This window comes from Colias croceus, chromosome 4, assembly GCF_905220415.1.
Source record: "Colias croceus chromosome 4, ilColCroc2.1".
In the NCBI taxonomy this organism is placed as follows: Eukaryota; Metazoa; Arthropoda; class Insecta; order Lepidoptera; family Pieridae; genus Colias; species Colias croceus.
In genome coordinates this window covers 3554356-3578975 of record NC_059540.1, presented here as the reverse complement: position 1 = coordinate 3578975, position 24620 = coordinate 3554356, and the positions used below count along the sequence as shown (strand labels likewise).

Sequence of the window (24620 nt, the reverse complement as noted above, 5' to 3'; positions counted from 1 at the left end):
AATGTAATGAAAAAAAATATCTGCGAAATTCAGCCTTTCTGAATAACAGTACCTTAACAAACAACACTCGATTACGAGCCAGGATTATCATTAATGCTACACTAATGGCGTCTTTTCTTTACATTTCACAGGTTTTTTTAGATAAATCGCTGAAGAAATATTATTCTAAATGAAATGTTTCTTTTACGAAGGTATTTTATTTATGTCATCCTTACGAGCTTCATATCTATTAGAAAATTTTATTGATTACTTTACATTAGGTATTGTATTTTGGTTAAGTATTAATATAAATATAGAAATATAAGAAATAAATGAACAATAAAAGTATTGACTATAGGTATTCGTGTCTAATTACCATCTATGATTACACATAATTTTGTATCAAATATATAATTTAACTAGCGGTCCGCCCCGGCTTCGCCCGTGGTACATATTAACGTTTTCTCTACATAAGAACCATCCTCGTACTTCAAGGAATATAATAAAAAAAGAATTATCGAAATCGGTTCAGCCGTTCTCGAGTTATGGAATTACAACGAAAAGTGGCATTGATTTTTATATAATTTAATATTATGTGTATGATCTATTTTCTGAAAGTCTTTGGATTTTGTTTTTTTAAGGTTTAAAAAAATGCTATCCACGTTTTATTCCTAAATGACATACTCACAAATATTTTTATTTAAGCTGAGTTTCCATGTACTGTAAAAAACACCCCTATAAAACATAAAAGTTTATGTTCATGATACGCCGTAAATCCTCTTTTAAATTTTTATACTTTTATGCCTTGGTGAATAAAATAGCCATAATATTAATAACATGTGTTATATACGCTATACATAATATATTCTATTGCTTGATAATTTTATAATCAAAATAAATTGATATGTACAATCGATATATATACATATCTTTTGATATTATATAAGTACATATCTATAGGGAAAGGAGAAACTTAAAACACACGTATTTTTAGTAACAAGTCACAGAAATAAAATGAATGAAATATTGTACTAGTTAAATAGTACCTAATTGAAAGGCTGTTTTAAATAACATCAATATAAATAACAAGTAACAGCTGCCGAACGCTTTCCTAATCCTTCTGAAAATCATATTTTCCATCATGAAACAATAATTACCAACGTTGCGACAACATATAAAATGAAAGCCATATTCGCAGGTAAATTAAAACAATAAGGTCATGTTCCTCATCCTTCAGAAAATTATATTCTCAATCATGAAACAATAACCACAAAATTTATCACTTACTAGTTAGGTTCTTCATAATATCTACTTAATATTAAGTCTATATTGAATATGCAGAGGTAAAATAAAACACCAATATTAACAAAATCAGATTCATTAAAAGCAACATAAATCTAAAGCCCCTCAGCCACATTCGAAAGGATTTCAAGGCTCTGCTTCACGGACTTGGTTACGTCTAAGGCGGGTTTATCGTTAGCGATTATCCACGTAGTGCCGTTCTCCCCGCAGTGAACTACCTCAATTATACCGGTTACTGCTGACTCCACTCTGAAATAAATAAAGGTTTTATCTGTAGATCGATTCTGGACCCTTTTTGATATTGTTATGAATCTGTATAGAAATTCATTAGGTACAAATCCGGTAAAAGAACTTTCCGGTACAGGAACTTTTTTGGTCTACGAAAAGAGAGAAATATAATAGAATAATCTGAGAAAATATATCACATGAATTTAATTGATTTTATTTGATTTTAAAAAATGTTAAATATATTTGTGAAAATGTTTGATAGATTCGTCAATTTTACAAAATAAAACAGTGGCATGTCTGACAAATTCAATGATAAAATTATTTTAAATGAATTGCCGTAGCAAGTGCCGTAGCCACTAACTACTCTTCTGTTATGTACCATTGTTTTCTAATTTCGAAAGGTTTGTATTATATTTTTATCGTTATATAATTTTTATATTTACAAGCCAGCAACAACAATATAGTCACTATGTCAGTTCAAATTTACGCTCGCTATAAATATAGGTGTGCGAACAAATTGAAATTTGCCCGATTCCGCCTCATGTTTTATGCATCAGATACTTTAACGTGTGTCGTCATTTGTCAAAATTATTCTTGAGTTTCGCTCAAATAAGTCTTACTTTTGTTGAATGTTAAACCATTCATTTATAAAGTATCATATTTAAGTTATTTGACACTGAAGTTAATGCGAAGGCGTATTCTATTTCCGTAAATTAAGCGCGTCACACACGGTGAAGATACTATAATATAAAACGTTATAGTATCTTAAGGTATCCGGTATCAGCGTTCTGACCATCATTTTTCTTTCCCACAAAATTTCGGGTCATTTGTAACAGGATGGCGGTTCTACAGGGGTCTTGGTACGCAATGACAAAAAGAAAAATGATGGTCAGAACGCTGATACCGGATACCTTAAGATACTATAACGTTTTATATTAGAGAATCTTAACATAAAATATTATAGTATCTTCACCGTGTGTGACGCGCTTTACTCTACAATTCATGATGAAGATATTTCAAAGCAATTCAATTATTCTACATAGAGTGAAGTGAGACAAAATTATGAAGAAAGAGATTGTTGAGGTTAGTGTACAATTGGCAGCTTTATGACTATATTATATTTATCGTGTAAAAGTAACAGACATACAACCTCAAACAATCTTTCGCATTTATAATATTAGTATGATTCCTTTATTTCACAGTTTTACCAATACAGTCAGCAAACCAAAACTTTGCTTTGCGCGTAAAATGGTCATAACTCCATTTCAACAGTTGTAGAAAAAACATCCGCTTGTTTACGATCACAGAATAAAAAATCTGAATCGCAAATAGAATTCGCAGCGTCGACTTTTCATTTCCCTAGAGGCGAGTATATTCAAGTCATAACAAATTACCTTTGCGGCTCCGAGCCTGAAATTAAACCGAAGGAATCCTTCGTCGAGTTATCCAAGTTTTGTTTGTGGACCAGCGCCGTGTCTGTGAGTCCAAGGCAGACTGTGATAACGCGAACTTTAGTCTTCGAGTACGCCTCTTCTGCCTGAAAATTTAAGTTCTTTTAACTAAAGTTTGCAAGTGCTAACTCCTTGAATCTCTGCAATTTTATTTTTTAAATGAATGCTTGGTAAGTTTTAACTTCGCTACTGCAAAGCTATATTGAAACGAAGCATTAAACGGTTTTTGCTATGATAGTTCAATGTTTCATTTAAACTAGGTAATACTTATTCTAAAAGTCATAAGTGATTCTGATTATAAATATAACATACAACTAAATAAAATCAAAAAAAGGCTAACTGAGCTATTCCATCCTCTAATCCGTGAAATATTTATATAGAACGATTTCCTCGAACCTCAAGCTAAAATTAATACAAAACACATTTTCAGTCTTTCATATTATGGTTTATCAGAAACCAAAATCCGTCGAAAGTTTCACGCAATTCTGTAATCCATTTCAAGTGCTGGTCGTATCAAGGTATGAATGAGTTGTATTGCAATAGAGATTTCCACGAAAGATTGCCACTTTGTAAAGGTATTTTTTCGATATGTAAGCCATAAACGCCATTCATTTCTTTTGCAGTTTATTTTGTACGTACAATCGTGTGATCATTACGGTTTTATAAACGTGTAAAAACAAATTAAAGCAAATAATTGATTATAATAATATTATCTATTAAACAATTTTATAAAGTTGCCACACACAACGTAGGTACCAACCAACTGTAGGTATGTAACCAACATACAACTATAGACATAATTATTTAAATATTTCAACAATTAGTGCGCAAAAAAAATAATAGACAATGCGCCATCTTACAAAACGACGTACGTCTGTATCCATACACATCCTTACTCGCTCCTTACACACTCATTCATTGGGAATACTTGTGTAAAATAGATCGAATTGACCCTTTACAAGGTCACACCAAACTTACCGCAAAAGAATTGCTAAACTGCAGCACAGCCGCCTTTGTAGCACCATAAACCGACAGATACGAGCATGGTCTGAAAGCGTGTAACGACGACACGTTTATCACAACTCCACCGCCGCCTCCTCTATCCGCCCTCATTATTTCAAAGGCCTTTAATGTACTCGTTACGGTTCCACACTGAAAAAATTAATGCATTAAAAACTGAGATGTTATAATTACATTTAGTAAACGCCGGAATGGTCCTTGTTGCCAATTTTTTATTCAGATCCGAAAATACTGTCTTAATATTTTCAGTTGATATGGAAATTTGAACATTATCAATATTATTGAGCCTATTGAAGAGTGATTTAAAACAAGTTGTATCGTATCGTATTTTAGAATATGAGACAGATGTATTTCGTATTCGTGTGATTTTTACATGATAATTTGATATTTAGATGGTATCTGGGGGCACGGTAGTGCCCCCGCCAAGACGAGCCAAGCGAAAGTGAAGCGCACGGGCACTACCTACCTTTTCTCGAAGCGCTTCTTGAACCCTCATAACTTGGGTTTGGATTATGCTAGATCAACAAAATTTTCGGGATATATTGTCAATAGCGGACTTATTGAACATATTAAGTTTTAATTACATTAGCTTTTATACTTCAGATTTTATTTATATCTAAAATCGCTAATTTCGTCACTGACTCACTGATGATCATCAAAATTCTTAAGGTATTTTCTAATGTCCTAGAAAGCTGAAATTTTGTATGTAAGCTAGTATTAGCACATAAACAACAAAAAAATTATAAAACATGTAACTTTCATCCCCCAACCCCTTAAACTAGGGGATGGGAGTTTGTATGAGACCTGAAATTTTAAATTAAATTTTGATGACGCTAGAGGCTTATATTTAGATGTTTAGAAATATATATGTATAGGTAATCCTTGTTAAAAAAAAATTAATCGACATATTATATTGAGACATATACTTCAGATCAGATCATATAAATATGAATGAATAGAAGTGTTGCGAACGTCTCCTGCCTCTTACGTCCACACAGTAGCTAAAAATAAAAAAATTGTCCTTAACAAAAGAGTGGGCTATAAAAAAAGGCGTCTCTGATGTGCTAGAAATACACCCAAAAAAAAAATAAAAAAATAAAAAAAATTGTTACAAACAACTTACAAAAAGAAATGAAATCCCACCAAAAACATTTTCATGTAAAATGTTGCCAAGACGAGCCCATATGACTCGCACTGTCAAAAAGTTATCAGATCTCATGTAGAGCCAAGCTTCTAACACTACACGCCCTAACTCTACAAGGCCTAACTTCACAAACTCTACACCTTAGTCATAATATGTGGCTTGGCCGTTCGTTACTACAAGAACTATTGTATAACACAAAAGTAATGAACAGTGAATTAATTTTTCACCTTACGCCGATGTGAAAGTAGCGAAATGGCCAAGCCACATATTTTGACTAAGGTGTAGAGTTTGTGAAGTTAGGCCTTGTAGAGTTAGGGCGTGTAGTGTTAGAAGCTTGGCTCTACATGAGATCTGATAACTTTTTGACAGTGCGAGTCATATGGGCTCGTCTTGGCAACATTTTACATGAAAATGTTTTTGGTGGGATTTTCTTTAAATTTTATTTCCTTTTACCGGGAATTAAATCCAGGTACTGCGTACTCACATTTTGACAACTATTCAAATGTAGAAAGCAAAGGATATAGGATACCAAGATGAAATCTCTCTTTCATCTAGCAAACACATATTTACGCGTACAAAATATTGCTTAGCAAATATAAAGCACGAACCTTAATATAGATACAGAAAAGGTATTTCTATTTAAGTTACAGTTCTATATTTACTGAACATAAATACGTCTTCCAAGCTCCTATTTATTGGAAATTGTTCCAAATTATCTGTCAATTGATAAGTTCTTCTAGGAACACATTGTTTCGGAGACTAAATTAAATTTGTATCGAAATATTGAAGTCCTCTATTCATTCATTTTAATATCTATTATATTTTTATTGAGTCTCAAAAGGCAGAAGTAATCTTTGGTAAAACAATTAATCACAAAGATTTTGAACAAAATACTTTAAAACGTTCATTTTCAATGCCTCTATTAAGACACTCTCAAGTCATCATCATCATCATCATCATCAGCCCATATACGTTCCCACTGCTGGGACACGGGCCTCCTATGAGGGTACAGGCCATAATCCACCGCGCTGGCCAAGTGCGTGTTGGCGGATGACACATGTCGTCGAACTTTTTAATTCTTCGACATGTCGGTTTCCTCACGATGTTTTCCTTCACCGTTCGAGCAGTGGTGATGTTACAACATGCGCAGATAAATTGAAAAATCAATTTAATTCCTGCGCGCTCGCCTGGTCTCGAACCCCGGACTTATCGATTCGAAGTCCGAGGTCTCACCACTGAGCCACCACTGCTCAACTCTCAAGTCATCCGTATTCAAATGAATCTTCTCCCATACAAGGTTTATGTGACGTCATGTGTATTTACTAAGAAACTACATTGTCCCCAATTTCACCCAAGATTTAATTTAATTAAACTTTGCCAATACTCACGAAATTAACGTCCACCATAGTCCTATATGAACTCTCAGTATCGCCAAGTACCGCCGCGCAATTCACAACCGCATCCAGCCTGCGGTATTTGTCCAGGACTTGTCTATATGCGTTATCAACTTGGCCAGCATCAGCCATGTCGCATTTTATAAACTTCACTCTTAATGCACCGAACTTGTTCAAGAGTTCTCCCTCCAGGGCCGCCCCCTCCCTCGCTGCGACGTCGAGAAACGCGACATGCTGTAACGTTCCAAAGTTTAAAGTTTACGGATTTTTCTTAAGATTTCAGTTTGGAAACTGTAACCGAGTTATATCATCCTAGAAGCCAATTGTGGTTACTAATGTTTAAGTTTTTCATCTTGCATTAAAAAAGAGCGTGTGTGCCGAGCAAAAGTGAAACTTCTTTAGCAAGATTCAAAGATACCAAATTCGTTACCTTACTCCATGACGTGACGATATTGCCATGACGCGACCTTTTAATTTTACTCTCAACGCACCTAAAGAAGTTTCACTTCAAAAAAGGACACGAACACAGAGCACGATTAGCTTTTTTCAGTGTACTATAACTTGATGGAAACATATTTTTTTTGAGATAACATGAAACAATAACAAGTCTCACTAAATAAATTCGAACAAATATGGCTATGTAATAGTATTAGAATCAATAAATCTACCTAGATAACAATTAAGTAATCTCTTTATTACCGAAGCTTATTAACTCGGTAGCTAATAATTTATTACTTAAATATTGTATAAACACAGAAATTAAGTTTGTTACGTATTTGAATAGCTAATAATATGTACAAAGAGCGGCTCTATCGCTCGTTAGCGATTTCTTCCAAGCAACTCAATGTACATACAGTGAGCAAAGTAGAGTAAGAAAAAGAAAGAGTACTTAAATAACTTATTTGACATTATAAGTTGCTTATCGAAAACAAAATATGTTATTTATCACCAAGAAAACATTAACCTTTATTACTTTTTATCAACATTGCATTTCAATGAAAGGTAAATAATAATAAATTATGATTTTAATCAGTTTTATTGTTACTAGTTAATGTGTTTCCAATGAAAATATAATTTAATACATTCATTTTATTTTAAACGCTGTAAGATTAGATGCTGCTCCTAATTAAATTAATATAATCTATAGGTAATAATTATATAACAAAGCTTAAGAGTTTGTTTGTTTGTTAGAGCGCGCTAATCTCAGGAACTACTGGTCCGATTTGAAAAATTATTTTAGATAGCCCATTTATCGAGGAAGCTATATGCTATATAATATCATCACGCTAAAACCAACAGAAACGGAGCAACGCGGGTAAAACCGCGGGGCGCAGCTATTATAGTCCTGCCTGTTCCTTGCTTGTTCTTCTATTGTTTTAAGTCAACTAATTTATTCCTTTATGTGGTAACACGTAACTGTAATTCAGGATACATTCCACGAGTTATTGATTTATTTATCACTGTAATAAATTTTTAATCGAATAATTTCGTATATTTGCGTGTAGATAAAAAACTCTTTTCAATAAATCGATCGAAATCTAGTTGCTTTATTTCAAATCCATTAAGATTACCATCTGAAAACCCACAACACATTTTAAGGCCTTGACTTATAGGAAATCTATGAATACCTACTCATCTTAATGTTAGTAAACTACTATCATTTGCAAATGTTTGGCGTTAAACATTTTTCCTCTTTCCAAACTGGTGACTAATCAACAATCATACAAATAGTGTGACTCACCCTAGCATTTTTCGCCAACAATCCTCTAACCAATTTAGCCCCAATCCCAGCTGCCCCACCCGTCACCAATACCACTTTCCCATCCACATCCCACTTGGCCATATTACACCATAAATTGTCACATAAAATATATATGTAACCACTATCTAAGACAACACACGGATTACTAAATCAATACTAAATATTATCTAATAATTTTACACTTATCGCATTATCACAAGATACTTAAATAAAATATTTTGACACGGCCGACATTAACAAATTCATGCGGATAACTACTTATTAATTACTTACTTATATGTAAAAGCGTCATATGTAATTAAAAATATTTCCTATAGTCGTCATTGTTACTCACAAGACGTGACGTATGGAAGAAGTATTTTTCCTTATAAGTAGGAGTCTGCAACTTTATACAGCAAAATCCTAGTACAAAGTATTGTTGTTGATTCATAGATTAGATAAACGTAGCATTTATCTGTGGCATTTATAAACTTGCTTTCACCGAATATTACTAATCATTAAAAATATCTATCTATATCTATATAATATATAAAACTCAAAGGTAACTGATATAGTGATCTATCAACGCACAGTCCAAACCACTGGACGTATCGGGCTGAAATTTGGCATGCAGGTAGATGTCATGACTTAGGCGTCACCTAAGAAAGGATTTCCCGAAATTCTTGCGGGAACGGGGAAAAACGGGGATGCACGTACAAAGTTGTGGGCGGAAGCTAGTTATATTATAAACTATGTATACAATAATTAATTATTTTACATATCATCATTACTCTACAATAATAATAACAACTTAGATAAAAATATACCAAATATAAGGATTTGGCGTACATGATAACGATAATAAATCGAATGAATAGCACTCAATTAGAAAATAACATAAGGTAGTTTTGTTAATAGATATTCATAAATATAACCAATAACACGATTTCTATAATTATACCTGTAGTCTATAGGTACTCTATTGTCTATTAAAATGTAAAAACAGTTGAATTGATTAACGTTTTCACCATTTCTATAAATAAAAGTGAAGTACATGGACTTTTTGGTTGCAAAATAAACACTTGAAACTGAAAGAAAATTTGAGGGTAACGGCTGTAGTCAAGTGGACGCGAGTGAATCGCGTTTGAAGAGCTAGTCAATAAAATAAATTGGACACTCTAAGTTTGAAGTAATCTTGTGATTTTGACATACTGATACGGAATTATTAAAAATTCATCGTGCTCTTGAAAAGAAGTGGTTCTGACCGTCGCTTCGAATGAGTTTTGCTCAGCACTCTCAATTTTACACGACCTTGCTTTTCAGCACTTTTAACGGAATAGATTTTACGATGGAAATAGATAGGAAGGTGAAACTTGTGTGAATTTTACGTTTACATATTCTTAGGTAAAATTATATTACAACTGAAATTTGTTTGAAATAAGTAAGCTAGTTGATACATTAAAATATGTATTTAATCATTATTATCAAGGTAAAATAATTTTTGTACCTATCAATTACTTAAACGAATAATAATAACGATCAATAAATGGACCTTTTCAATTGTTCGTTTGTTTTATTAATAACTAGCTTTCCACCCGCGGCATCGTCCGCGCAGTCAAAGAAAAACCCGCATAGTTCCCGTCCCCGTGGGATTTCCGGGATTTTGTCATTTTCCCGGGATAAGAAGTAGCATAAGTGCCATGAAAATTGGTTCAGTAGTTAAGGCGTGATTGAGTAAGACAGACAGACAGAGTTACTTTCGCATTTATAATAATTATTAAGTATGGATTATTATACGATAATACGTGACAATTGCCTGCTACGTAAATAAAAAAATTATTATTAGTAGAATTTCTTACTGTACCTATTGATAATAATTATTTGATTTATTTCATTAAAATCATGACACCAAATTCGTATCTGACACATACAATCAACATAATATTAACTGTGATAATATAAAGACGAACTGAATAACTTTAACACCAACACACATCAAGACATAGAACGGACAGCAAAAGACCAAATAATACAAAGAGAATACTTCGTATCAAAGTTCAGCGAAAGCCAGCAGAATACATATTTGCCTATTCCTCAAAGGACAAAAGCTTGCAGCTCTGAGCTGTGTCGAGTCTATCCTTTACTCTCCTTTGATATGAATTTTAATTTTTATTTAATCCTTTGTGTTGTATGAACATCACTTGGTTTTACCATACTTCTATTTTTATAACTATTTAATAGTTTTATTTTAACTGTTAATGCATTTGCGCGCTAAATGTATATTTACTCTTCCTTTTTTAAATGTAACAAAAATGTATTTTTAGGTTAATTTATAATAGGAATTAAAAAACATGAATGTGTCGCGGTTGAAAGTTATCCTGCTATTTATAAGGGATATTCGACTGTATAATGGGTAATTAGGGTAATTAATGTGTACCAATTAATATATTTAAACGATACTTAATTATTGGACATTTACGTATATATTTTAAACAATGATATATGTTTGTAAATACACGAGTATTGCTCAGAATGTACATATACTTGCTTTTCGCCAGCGGCTTCGTGCGTGTAGTTAAAGAAAATATATATATATCCGGTATAAAACCTATGTCCTTTCTCAGATCAACCGGGCGACCTCTGTGCAAAATTTGAAGTAAATCCACGCAGTAAGTTTAGCCCGGACAGGCAAACAGATAAACATTCTAAAAGATATATATCGGCTTCGATGTCGATTGTAGATCATAAAAAAAATTTCAATGTTCAGTTTGTATTTCATTCTTGGCTTAATAAGGCTGGATATCGTTCAATTACGCAAAGGAAAAACGTTAAATAAACACCGAATACAAATTCATTCAAGCATTATTATTACATCTAAAATAGCTCACGTAAAATCTGCTTACATTGCGGAGATGACTCGGTTGAATTTCAACCAAAGTTTTCCCTTTTGTTTTCATTTTATTATTCTGCCAGCTCCCCACATTCCGTGTTAATAAAGAAAAATATTCGCGACACAGAAATTAAAATAAAAGTAGGACTAGGTTTGAGTGAGTGTTTTTAAAGGTCTTTGTATTCTTGACACATTTTGGATTTAAGCACGTTTTAGGGCATTCACTTTTAGTGTCAAGGCCTATCTCGAGAGTTGTGTTTGCACTTTGCAGAGATAATTAGGTAAATAAGAGATGACAGGGTGAAATTACAGCAGGTTGGACTTGAGCTTGGAATGGAAGATTTCATTAGCGGTAAATTTGCGGTTCAAATTGTTCCAGGGACAGCATAGTACCTATTTATTCCGTCCGGCGGTTTTCTTATCTACGAAAAATCCTACAAAATTTTTCGCTAGGTAACTTTGCCGTTAATATCCTCATTGTCTGCATTTATCCAGCAAATTACAATGTTTCAAAATGTATTAGTATGAAGAAACTTACATCTGTTCAATCATATAATTCCATCTATTTATACGTGTTCAAATCTCAGAATTTTCACTTGGAAAATGACTTTACTTGGAAAAATCCGTCACTGAATAGAGTAGAGCGATGTAATGTCCGCATTGTGCTTCGCCTAATTATTTTCATGCAGAATTTTCATTGTAGGTACTTATTTTATTAATGTAACAGTTCAATATCATAATGTGTGTAGACTGTAGAATTCAACTAGTAGGGTACCAATGAAATTTACTTCCAACCTAAATTCGGAACATCAGTTGGTACATTTTACAGCAAAAAATATCTTCAAGATTTCCTTCAAAAATAATTATTACAGTTACCTATTTTTGTACAAATAATAGTTAAACAATATTTTCAATATAATTCACATTAAATCAACATCATTTTGATATGCAATTCTATCTTAAAACCCAGTAGCAGGAAAACGAAATTATAATTACTTTCGTTAATTAAATATGTGCATACGTTTATTGCTAGTTTATTGAGCGAGCTACAAAATATTAAACTATACTAAGGTACAAACGCAAACTAAATTTTCTAGTGTGAATTTTATCCAAGTGACCTTTGGCCAAAGTCATTTTGAGTCAAACTCAATTTTGATAGCACTTTAAGCAGAACGGTTTTGTAAAATTTATTTTACCAGTACTTTTACTGTATGAATTTATGTACGAGGAAAAGGTTGAAATATACCGTCTAATAACAAGGATATCGAGTTAAAACAAGAAAATTACGCTTCATGATTTGCCTTGCACAAGAAAATATCAATCGTCATTCTGCAATCTTCAATCGTCATTATTCTGCCAGATAATCAAAACTGAAATGTAATAGTGAAATAATCTTCACCGCAAGAAGAATAAGGATTAAAAAGCATGTAAAGAATATCAATAATAAATAAAGCATTTGATTTTTATCAACATGAGGTTTACAAAGATGCACTAATTAATATTCCATCTTATATTATACCCCTTCGTGATAACAGTAACACAATTCCAAAATACTTTTAGCCAACGGGAGATTGTATTAAAAATCCGATTCAGTCTGCTTCATGATCTAAAAAAAGAGGGCAAATCTGACCCCGGCAAAATAAAATTCCCAATATTTCCTAATACATAGATACGTAAGGAGCGGCAATACATAAAGACTTGGAACGTGACATGTTCCGTCATATTTCCTCTGCTCGCACGGAATATACAATTTTAACAGAGACATTTTCGAAGCCGAGTTACCGGAGACCTGAAACTTAATGCCAAGAATACACGGTCACGTCCCCGGAGCGACGTTCAGTTATTGTAGCTTCAAAATCAATTCTTTCTTGATAGAAAGAATTATTAAAGCATTTGATGCATGTTTACATAATCTTGCATTATAATCATAATTGTTTTATTTAAGTTTCTGTTTGGTAAAGTGTCATTACATCACCTATTGATAATAACTGTTCCTTTAACTCCGCGAAAAGCATTTTTATTGTACCTACTCAGTTGTTGTTGTTAATTGTTCAGTTGATTTTTCCATTACCTTATTATTTACTTTATAAATGCGTATAATGCATGCGTTTTAATATTGTCGTACGGTCTGCTCTCAAGCATGTTTTCTTACGAGAGTTAATAATAATTGGATATCGGAGTATCTGCGTATTATGGACAAGAATAAAGATGAAATTTTAAAGTATTTCAATACGCTTCGTTGTAAGTATAATAACATGAAACTGCCTTTTCACTGCCATATTGTTATCGACGTTTTCACAAACGTATAACCGTTATAGAAGCCAACAATCCTGCCTCCATTCCCTGCTATTTGACTCGTGACGCTGACGTCAAGAACGCCTGAAGTCTTTGATGAAATTTAAATGTGCTGCTGTCGGCCGAAATAAGACGTGGTTTCAATTTCCAGCGAATGTGTGTAAATGTGAAGTAAAATTATATACGATTTGCGGTCTATTTCACGCTCTTTGCATATTCAGTTTTTAATATTGCCAGTTTGCTTGGTGAAATGATTTAATGCTGCGGTACTTTCAAATGGATGTTATAGTTTAGAAAATGATGTGTTCGGATCACGAACGTGCATTTTAACAATTATTTTTGATACGGTTGTAAGCTTGTTTAAGCAGATAAGGATATTGTTGTTTGGTGTTTATTTCAGTACAATTTTCAATGACGTTCTATCCCTTTAAAGCAAAAAATCATTCATATGAAATCAAATGAAACGAGTAGTGCTGACTTGTAACTATTTATCTATCCCTTTAAAGCAAAAAATCATTCATATGAAATCAAATGAAACGAGTAGTGCTGACTTGTAACTATTTACTAAAAGTAAAATTATTCTGATGTTGAAAAAATCACGACGTATTTAATCTTCAATTTATGGAAATACGCGTGCGTATGGTCGGTCTAGCTATGAACGGTTTTATGAATTTCCATACATATGACAAGCGCGACTGACGTACGCACTGATGGTCGGTGAAGCTCTGCAACCGGCCTTATAAACAACATCCATATATAACATTATCTAAAATGCACAAAAAGGACAAACAAGATCATCAAAACTATGAAATTTAATTGAAAAGTGCACAAAACGCTGAAACGGTAGTGCAGTGTTTACTTCCGCTAACTTTCTCTTCGTGTTTGTGTTGGAAAAACTCTAACAGCATTTCCACGATTAGTTTACTGAACAACTTTATTCCTAGTAATAAAGTGTAACACACATCTTCTGTATGGATAATAAACTATGCATGATAAATCAAGTTTTATTGAGCGGTGAATCTACATGAATTAAGTCACCGTGGAATTGGGAAAATCACAACATAATTAACATGGGTAAGGGGTATTAATGGTAGGTTAGTGATAGTCTATTACAAAAGGTTATGTTAAACGTGTCGATTAGAAGATTAATTTATGTTTGATGAGGATCAGTTCTAAAAAAGAAAACATTTTGTGAAAAATTTACACGTCACTGCTGAAGAGATTTAAAAGAAATATATTTTTATATTCATAATGTAAAACAAATCTTTCAAAGGTTTGATGTAGAAATCCTCAAACTTGAATATTTTTTAAAGAATAGAAAATCATTGAATTTATAGAGCATTTGAATGCTAAAACCAAATATTAAATACTCAAATTCATTCAATACGATGAAAACAACTGTAGTATTAAATGTAACAAAGCTAAAAGAAGATTAAAATAGAAAGCGTAACTTACAGAAGATTAATCCAAATGTGCTTATGCAACTAGAGGGATTTGAAAATAAGGGAACGTTTTATCGCTTAGTCTGAGTGAATTATTTCAACTGAACGCATAGTTTTGATGTGGTATATTGATTCTGTTAATTGCAAACGCTTTACTATACATAGCAATAAATCATGATTATTAACCTAATTGCCTTTTTGCTAATCGAATTTTGTTTGTTTCAGATTCTCTTTGATAGTTTCACCTTGGGCCGCTTCACATCCTTCACGGAAGACGGGTGTCCTGATGGTTACATGCAAATACAAGAAGCCAGTCGACCACAAGTCGGCGGTTCCTGGTGTGGTACATCCTGGGGCCCATCCATATACTACAGCGAAACTAAGTCAATCACATTAATCATAAGACTCCTACATCTATCAAAAGAACAGAATAATTACAATTTCGACTTCCGAATGGCATACAAAGTTCTGAGAAAAGAATATGCAACAGTGCGCTATGGCGGCACACCACCCTCAGGTGAGCAATCGGTCAAATCGTTAAACGTACTCGAATATCAAAAATATTCGACCGTTGATTTATGATTGTTCAGTAATATAGTCGGTATATGCGTTATATCATTCCCATTTCTATTACAGAGCGGCCGTTTTTCAAACTGCGACCCATGCCATATCCCGTAAACATATCGCGCGGGGAAGATACGAACGTCGGGAGAGCTACAAAAACCCCCGAGTATTACCTCGGGGATTTGATTTCTGGGACTTATTGCTCTCGAATCTTCAGCGACTGCGATCGTAAAAACTGTAGGTTACAATCCCCAAATTTCCCTGGAGTTTATCCGAGGAATTTGACTTGTTACTACGCGGTCCGCCAACACGAAGTGCCTCAAGGAAAACACGCTTTAATAGTAGTGAAGCAGCCAAATGGGCAATTAGTTTCGATTCGGAGTCAGAAAGCGTTGTATGCGACTTCACAGCAGGAGAGGGGGAATAATGGGAGAGAGTTGAAATTTTGGCAACAGTGTGATGAAGTGCAGGATTACGTGACTGTGTACGATGGTTATACAACGAGGGACCCGGTCATTTTAAGGTTTTGCGGTGGAGGGGTGTCTGTCCCAGAGGCGATATCGAGTGGACCGGAGTTATTGGTGGAATTCACAACGTCACCCTTTGGAACATTCCTTCAACCGGCAACTCTACAGTCTTTGCACGGATTTCAATTAGAAGTTGAGGTACATAATCTTTATAATAATCGATATCTAAGATATTAAGCAACGCATATACACCTGTGCGTATAAGCGTTGCTTAATTATTGTGATATTATAATTAAAATATTCGCTTTAACATTAACTATTATAAACTGAATTCGTATTTATATAAAGAGAAGGATAATATATTATATTGGTTGATGATCGATGATAGCTGCTATAAATAAATAAAATCAATTTATTTACAATGGAAAGTATTCAATGATTAAAATTTATTTATTACGCTCGTTAGTTCAATAAAGTTCAATATTGTTGTAGTGTTGATTATGATGTAATTATTCGAATAATTAAATATTTGTTTCACAATGTTAATAATGAATTCAGAACTCGTAAATTTCAATTTGTTTTGTTGTTTTGAGATAAATCAGAATTAATTTAGACTAAGATTAACCCTATGTATGTCGTAAGTATTGGAAAATAACCAAGTTAATTTACTCTCGTATGTAGTGAAAGGACAAAAGGGCAATCTATTATCATTATTTAGACATGGGCAAATGTGTATGTTAACCATAATTTATGGTCAAATGTTAGTAATCTTATAGGCACGATAGCTGCTATTTCTTTCTTTATAAAAAGAGCCAGAAATTCCTATAATATCACTATATTATAATTATATTTTACACTTAAAACCGTTTGGCATACCTATATGTAATTTTATTCATATTTATAAGTACCTAACAAAGAGCCTTTAATTTCTGATTAAAAAGGAAAATAAATAAAGAAAGCGTTTATTTATTAAACTTTCGATCATATTATCTAAAGAAAACATAGACTGGCTATAAGGTAAACTAAAATAATTGCGCAGCATTTTTTATGACAGAATAATACATTTTATTAGAACAACAGAAGCTTGTATGTGATTAATTGCCGTTTATCTACCCCGGGTGTAAATGATGGATCTAAAAATAATGCTATCCTTAATACTTTTGGAGAGAAAAATAATACAATTTCACTTTAACTTAGGTATATTTTCTCATCTGTTTTACGTGAGTAATTTATTTATATATTAACTCAAATAATACGTTAACATTCAGGTTTAGTTATTTATCTATTTACTAAGTTACAGATAAAATATACACTATTATTTTTTTCAATAAAATATGGACCTCAATAATTATGAATTGGAAAACGATAAAAACTATCAAAGAAAGGTAGACGGTTATAATTAAATTATATTTAAGATTCTATTATCAAAGCCATTGTCTCCGGCAGATTTACTCAGACGCTCAGCTGGCTGAAATAATTACACTTAGTAAAATTCAATTTAATTTTAGAGAGCTCTATAATTAATCGTCTCCGATTCCCTTGGGACTCTCAGGCTTGGATTGACATTTTGGTTGCCTTCCATTTGTAAACATTTCTTATATTAATGATCGATCTCGTATAAGATGGATTGGTGCAACTTATACATTTAAATATATAATATAAAGTGAAAAAACTAAAACCCAACTACGACAATAACCGGCGCTGAAAAAGTATAAAACAAGATTTCAGAATACTGAACTGAACAAAGTTGCTAATGTAGTTGCAAGTAAATGGACACAGTAGACTCTACCAAGATGCCTTCGTTGTAAATTGACAATAATGTCATACAATACTATTCTGAAGTATGCAATATTCCACTATGTAAAGATAAATTTTCATGTTTGGAAAGGCGTAGTCACACGTTACATAATATACCTATCTACCGTAGCACTTCAACAACGTCAACAACGATACCAAACACGGGATATTTATCTTAACTTTATTTTTTTACTCTGTATGTTTTGTCCGATAGAGGACGCCACATTAGATTTTGTGAAACCCCACATAGCCTATAACCAGCGGACAATTAAGACGCTTCTAATGATATGTCATTTGTCAAATTCTGATAAGTAGTTTAGACCTTACGAGGGAGCAGATGAACATACATACATACATACATACATACATACATACATAGCCTGTCAAAATCATAACCCTCCTTTTGCTTTGCCGTAGTCGGGTAAAAATATAGAACATCTTTTCGATTACAAACTTTTTAAATGTACATATATTATTAAATTGTCAAGAAACATTGCAAAATAAAGAAATAGCATATTTATAAAACAGTAAAAAACAAAAGCATATTCTTACTCAATGCATAATGTACTTTAAAAAGTTCTTCACTTCGCGAATTTTAATTTTCCCTCTTGTTGCAACTCCAAGTCGTAATTGGCAGTAACGAAACAATGAGCATCTAGAATAATGCACACTATCCGTATTTTAATACTGTAATTAAAAATCCACTCATGTTAAACAATAAATCACTAGACCCTGTTTGGGTGTATGCCAGAGAGTAATTAGCTAGTGCCTAGTATGGCCAGTTATTATAATGGAGCATTCAGTAAACTGCGGTCGCGCCCATTGTTTCAACTTATCAAATTGGGCCACGACCTTTTTACGTCACAGGACTAAAGTACAGAACACATTCCGCTCATAATGGTCCAGGGTGGAAAGAAAACTTTCTCCACCGTCATGCTTAGTTTGCCTTGTTTGTGGTGAAGTAAATCAATTGATTGAAACAGACGTAGTTCTAGTGTACTAGTTTGTCGTTTTAGTTTCACCTTGTATCACTGTTTATTGGGAAGAACAGAAATTAGTGAAGTTTGTTTAGTTACCAACTACCTCTCTGTCTATATCACTTAGCGTAGTAAAATTATCCTAATCGAAATTTAGTTATGAACTGTTCGCATAGAAACCTCGACTGTTCAACTTGTTTGATCTCGAGCAGAATAAAGATAGGCTTCACGTCAAAATATAATGAACGCTAAATTAATTATATTTAATGACAACCGCTGTATGATTGTCATAATTATCATGTTGTGCTTATTTTAATAATCAGAGTACTGAAAATGAAAATTGATCAACAAAATAATTACACCTAATAATAATTAAGAAAAATTAATGTGACGCAAAATTGTTTTACACCTTTTCCTCACTACATAGTTGTAAACAGATAATTTTCGCAGCTATAAATTTAAGCGATCATATTAAAATCTAGGTTACTAAGTATCTCAATCCCTCTTGACCTCTCCTTAGCATATCACACTCTCGTCATGTCTTTATTACACGCTAAAGACTGAATAGCATTAAAAATCAATCGCTATCCAACCCGCTTCATACATCTACATGTTTATATTCCATTCCCGTTTATTGGAGACGTTGATAACAGAGTATACGATAGCATTAGATTTCAGAGCGCAATAAAATGAATATTACCATAATAAACCGTTTTAGGTTAGATTCGTCGATCAACAGTCGCCGACGTACGCAAAAAATAAACGAGCCTGCGAATTCTGGATTAGAGGGACTGGTCGAGGTGTGCTGGAACACCCTCAGCACTCTCTGCCGCCAAATACCACCTGCTTATATCATATGCAGGGGATAGACACGTCGGGGCCTTCGGGACGGAATATTATCTACAGGCGCCAGTTCTCAGCGCCGAGATTTAGAGTGTGGTTCTCCGTGTTAAAATTTTATGTGACGAACGCGCTTAATCCGAATCTGCCTGAGGATGAGTACTGCGGCAGCCATTTGAATATATGGGACGGTCCTATGAGGATATCGCCGGGCTGCAGCGATATATTTTGGTAAGGATCTTATGTTCGTTTTGATGTAAATGGTTTGCGAAATTTTATTGTTTCTTATACTGTTTACTTAATCTCTGTTTAAGCATTTTTATATAGGTAAATTAAATTATATTAATAAAGTGCTCTGCGAAGTTTTACTTGCACTTCTTAAGATAGAATAGTAATTGCATTACATCAAAAAGCCTTTTTTATTTGTAAAATACAGAATAAATCAGGCCGTTATCGATTCCACTAATAAGGTTTAACATTTCACTAATTAGCTGCAACCTCGCTTCATTAGCATACCAAAACACGTGAACCACATAATATTTCTATTTCAGTGATAAAGAGCGGTCTGTGCAAATGTCAAGAGCAACCTCACCACAGTCGGTGATCGTGGGACGACCACCAACCAACGCCACGCTAGTCGCCCGCTTCTGCCGCGAGAGGGCGCCAAGAACATGCGAACATGCATTACTAAGAAAATCGCGGGCTTGCGCCAGAACCGAGAGTTTTTTATCCAAAGGGGACTCTCTTACGTTGGAACTGAAGTTGACGCAGGGGACCGCTCTAAAGTAGGTCATTCGAACTTTCTAAATTACTTGCGGTTTATTAGCTTTTTAAAACTTGTTGAGACTTCGGAATTGTGTGGCAGAGTTGCAAATAATATGGTGATGTTTATGCTAATGGAAAAAGGTTCTGAAACATTGTTATTTATACAACACTGTAGCTAAAACGAATGCAATCTGTCGTATTCTGTCTGTCGTTGTTCCGGAAAATCTCTGAATAGCTGAAAATTTTAAATTTTTCTTTTCTTTCTTTCTTTAAGTTAGAAGCATGTTTGCATATTGTTTTATATTTTTAATTAAAAATATAACTATTTTCTTTTATTCTACGTTTATCAGAGACATTTGAAAATACTCATAGTAGGTAGGTAAGTAAGTATATTAGGTTTCTCAGAGGAAAATTAACAACAAATTATTCACAAAGAAATTGCTTTCTTATTTGCATAATAAGAGTTTCCAACTTCGCAATTTATTACTCGGAGTAAAGTTTCATTTCAATCAATCTCAATGTCGAGAATATTATTCACCAATTATTTATATATTATTCACTAACCCGCCCTTGGCCATCATGGTGGATGATGGCCGAATTGTTAATAATTGGAGGCCTTTGTTCCTATTATAGGAATAATAATTTATATTAACTGTTTGAATCATGACATCATTATACTTATTGAGAACATATTGACCAGCAAAAACAAAAATTTTTAATACATTTCATCTTTTCCAGACCAGTATTTTTCAAAGCCCTTTACGAGTTTGTTGATCTACATCAAGATGGCGAGCCCTGGGGTCGAGGGCCATGTTCCAGAAGGTTCGCTTCTCGGTCCTTTCCTGAAGCACCTGCAGACCCGCCAGTTACATTTTCATCACCAAGAGATGTGTTCTTATATGGGAGGGGTGGCAATCGTAATATTAGGTATGCATACATCGTGCTAAATTTTTATTTTGATTTCTCTTATACAATTATTCAAATATGAAATGGCTAAGTAAAAGTGTGAAGTGAATTAAAATTAAATTGAATTAGACAAATCTTTCCCTCCAACAGACGAGATCGTAGTAAAGCGCTTTCCTATTGCTCTAAAAAAATAAGTCATAAGATAAGCTCTTTTTAAAATAATTGTTAGAGTTATTTAGGTATATTGTCATCATAAAATTTTAAAATAAAATTTAAAATTTATTGATTAAAATTTTATGAACAAAAATTGTTCGAAGTGTCTAGATTTTGTTTTTATTTGTTCAAATAACAAATATCAACTAGTTTAGGTTAGTAGTTGTAAGTTTTAATAGAAAATACATATAAATATTCCAGCTGCACATACCGCTTCGAAGCGAACCCAGGAGAAGCAGTCCGTCTCAAGATCTGGAGCGTCCGCAGCGGTGGAAGGCTATGTAGAACGGTGCACTCTGCCCACTCGCCTTGGTACCGTTGTGGGGGGGATCCCACTGCAGCTGTCAGAGTATTTGATAGACCGTGGAAGGATAGTGGACCGGGTGTACTACGGGATTGCTTGTGCAGGTTAGGTTTTTGAACATTCTGTATCGTATATTTTTTATAAGTTTGCTTTTGCGAAAATTTGTATTGCCCACATTGCATCCCGGCTTTTAATATGGAAAAGGCCGCAGACGTAGCTGCCCGGTAACAGCAGTAATAATTTAATTGAATGTTATTTAAACACAAATTTTACTGTGAAGAACCTGATTTATTTCTATTCCTTCTATTTGTACTTATATGTAACAGTTCAGTAAGCACGAAACAAATATTCTTTATTCTATTCTATTCTTATTCTTAATAAAAAGCATAGAGATAATATTATGTACTATGATAAAAAGTTTTATTTTTAGAACGTTAATTTAATTATCAAAAAAGAATAACAATGTCAACTTTTCCCGGAAACATTCCTGTATCCGATTTTTGTCTACCACCCACGCATCCCAAATTACCTAATAAATATTCATTTCTTCCAGTGACGTCATTGATTACGAATTTACGTCATCATCTACAGTCGCCGAGTTAAAATTCGATGTCGTGAATATGAGTGCGTTAGATGACTTCAGATCTTTTGGCTTTGAAGCATCCGTTGAATTTGTACGGCTGGAGGCTGAGTGTGAAGGAACGCATAAAGTGCATGGACCTAGTGGGGAACTGCTGCTGTATTCTTCTATGATAGATACGGTAAGGCCGGTTGCAGAGCTTCACCGACCATCAGTGCGTACGTCAGTCGCGCTTGTCATATGTATGGAAATACGCGTGCGTATGGTCGGTCTAGCTATGAACGGTTTTATGAATTTCCATACATATGACAATCGCGACTGCCGTACGCACTGATGGTCGGTGAAGCTCTGCAACCGGCCTAAGTGTTTACTGGCTTGACTGAATTGACTTGTTCGATTTGTGAGTTGTGACTGGCTCGTAATGTTGTTTTTTAAATAACATTATGTTTTTTACCGCGCCATCTATGCGTTCGATTCTGAAACTATAATATACAGGCCAAATACAGGCAGTACTGCTAAGCCGCACATTTAACACTCTTTTAGTACACCAGAAATTCTATAGATGTCAGTGTATTTTTATTATCGTAATAATTTATACCATTTTAATAATTAATGGTACGATTAACCAATGATTTACGTAACCTCTAAGGCTGTAATGATTTTTATAGCGCTCATTATTTTTTTATTGTTTTAAACTGTTGTTTGAAATAAACACTAAACATGTATGTTCTTAAAAATTATTATATTATATAAGTACTATGAGTTTGTTGAAGTACCAAAGTCTTTATAATTGTATTTTGTCAAATTTATCTGTTTTTCTACCATCCTCCAATTTTTTTTCACCACACCTTCAGGACCGCTGCGACCAACGTCCCTGGCTGATAGACCCGTCCCCAGGTCGGTACCTTTACATGAAGATAGAAGGCAGTATCATCAAGGAACCAGATTTGGACAACTTTACTCTCCTCAACAACATCACAGTAGCTCCAGACTTGAGACACATGTGCCTGACGCAAAATAGAATAGCAGTGTATACGGGGGGCTTAACACCGACGTATATCTGCCCCTATCCGCCTCATAAACAGGTATTCTATTGGAATTAATAATTATTGAGTTAAATTATTCAAATAAATTTATCATTACGTATGCAAAAGTGTCAGAATATGTTTATTTTGGAGACAATGATCATCACCTGCCAAAAAAATCTTACTGCTAGGAAAATTGGTGTGCTCGAAGTTTAAGACTTATTTTGACAAAAAATAATATACGGAAGTATTAAATTAAGTACTTGTCCGTTTGTCTGGTTGCAGCCGATCTCCGAATCAGGTTTGAAAAATAATCTCAGAATGTTTTCAAATTGACACTAAAAAGTATTGGTACCTGTTAACATCGGAGTATTTCTGTCATGACTATGCATCAATTATTATAAATTGTTTTTTGTTACAGTTTCCAAGTAGAAAATAGAACAATTAGAAGTAGTCTCCGTATGCCATTTATCATTAAAAATGTTCAAGATTTATATTGATTATCATTTCAGGAGGAACAAAGTGTAGAAATATTCTCAGACGGTTGGATAAAAGAAGTGGATCCTCTCGCCCGACATGTGCTAGCTCCTCCGCCATCTCCTGATAGAGTAGAACTAGACTGGCCTAGGTCGCTCAGCGTCGAACTAATAGCTGTAGAAAGCGGGTCGTATTACATCACGTGGTTGGAACTTTCTAGAAGGTAATCCTTGATTCCTTTGTAATGGAAATAATTCGAAATTAACTCTGTCTTTTTAGTGGTATGTTTGTCTCATCTTGAAAATGAAAAATAAAAAACACTTAAACAAATGAACCGATTGGGGTGAAATTATTTGGCCAAGACGTATTTTTTGCCATTTATATTGCCTTTTATAATATTATTGACTAGGTGAGCTTCGCGGTTTTACCCGCGTGGCTCCGCTTCTGTTTGTCTTAACGTAATGATTACTCAGTTATAATAATGTACTCTGTGGCAATGATATATAGTATATAGCCTTCCTCGATAAATGGGCTATCTAACGCCTAAAGAAATTTTCAAGTTGGACCAGTAGTTCCTGAGATTAGCGCGTTCAAACAAACAAACAAAATAAAAAACTCTTCAGTTTTATAATATTAGTATAGATTATAAATAAAAAAAATTGAAAATACATATTTACGCTATTAAACAAATATATTGAAGTATGCATTTAAATTATAACCAAGTAGGTACCTAATTAATCAGCACAGCAAACAATATTTTTATCACTGCTTTATCACATCAAATCCGGTCGTCGGGTTGAATGTCCCGATGAATTCACT

The 24620-nt window shown here is 33.7% G+C and overlaps 2 protein-coding genes and 1 long non-coding RNA gene across 3 annotated transcripts in view; 1 reads left to right on the top strand and 2 right to left on the bottom strand.

Annotated features, from left to right (window-relative positions):
* The window catches only part of LOC123690846, an 89829-nt gene that overhangs the window by 63648 nt on the left and 1561 nt on the right, over positions 1-24620 (top strand). The window contains exons 4-12 of the mRNA XM_045634923.1: positions 15112-15403; positions 15523-16115; positions 19410-19762; positions 20083-20316; positions 21035-21223; positions 21617-21823; positions 22273-22480; positions 23154-23384; positions 23837-24024. Coding sequence (XP_045490879.1) covers positions 15112-15403; positions 15523-16115; positions 19410-19762; positions 20083-20316; positions 21035-21223; positions 21617-21823; positions 22273-22480; positions 23154-23384; positions 23837-24024 — 2495 coding nt within the window. The remainder of the gene's footprint in view (positions 1-15111; positions 15404-15522; positions 16116-19409; positions 19763-20082; positions 20317-21034; positions 21224-21616; positions 21824-22272; positions 22481-23153; positions 23385-23836; positions 24025-24620) is intronic.
* LOC123690847 (15-hydroxyprostaglandin dehydrogenase [NAD(+)]-like) lies at positions 1342-8511 on the bottom strand. Its single transcript, XM_045634924.1, has 5 exons — positions 8260-8511; positions 6513-6752; positions 3939-4112; positions 2904-3046; positions 1342-1530 (listed from the first exon to the last, which is right to left on the bottom strand). The coding sequence occupies exons 1-5, from the start codon at positions 8359-8361 to the stop codon at positions 1377-1379; spliced, it is 813 nt and encodes a 270-aa protein (XP_045490880.1). The 5' UTR covers positions 8362-8511; the 3' UTR covers positions 1342-1376.
* LOC123690848 lies at positions 17099-18442 on the bottom strand. Its single transcript, XR_006751339.1, has 2 exons — positions 18267-18442; positions 17099-17385 (listed from the first exon to the last, which is right to left on the bottom strand). It is a non-coding gene; the product is annotated as an uncharacterized LOC123690848 (long non-coding RNA).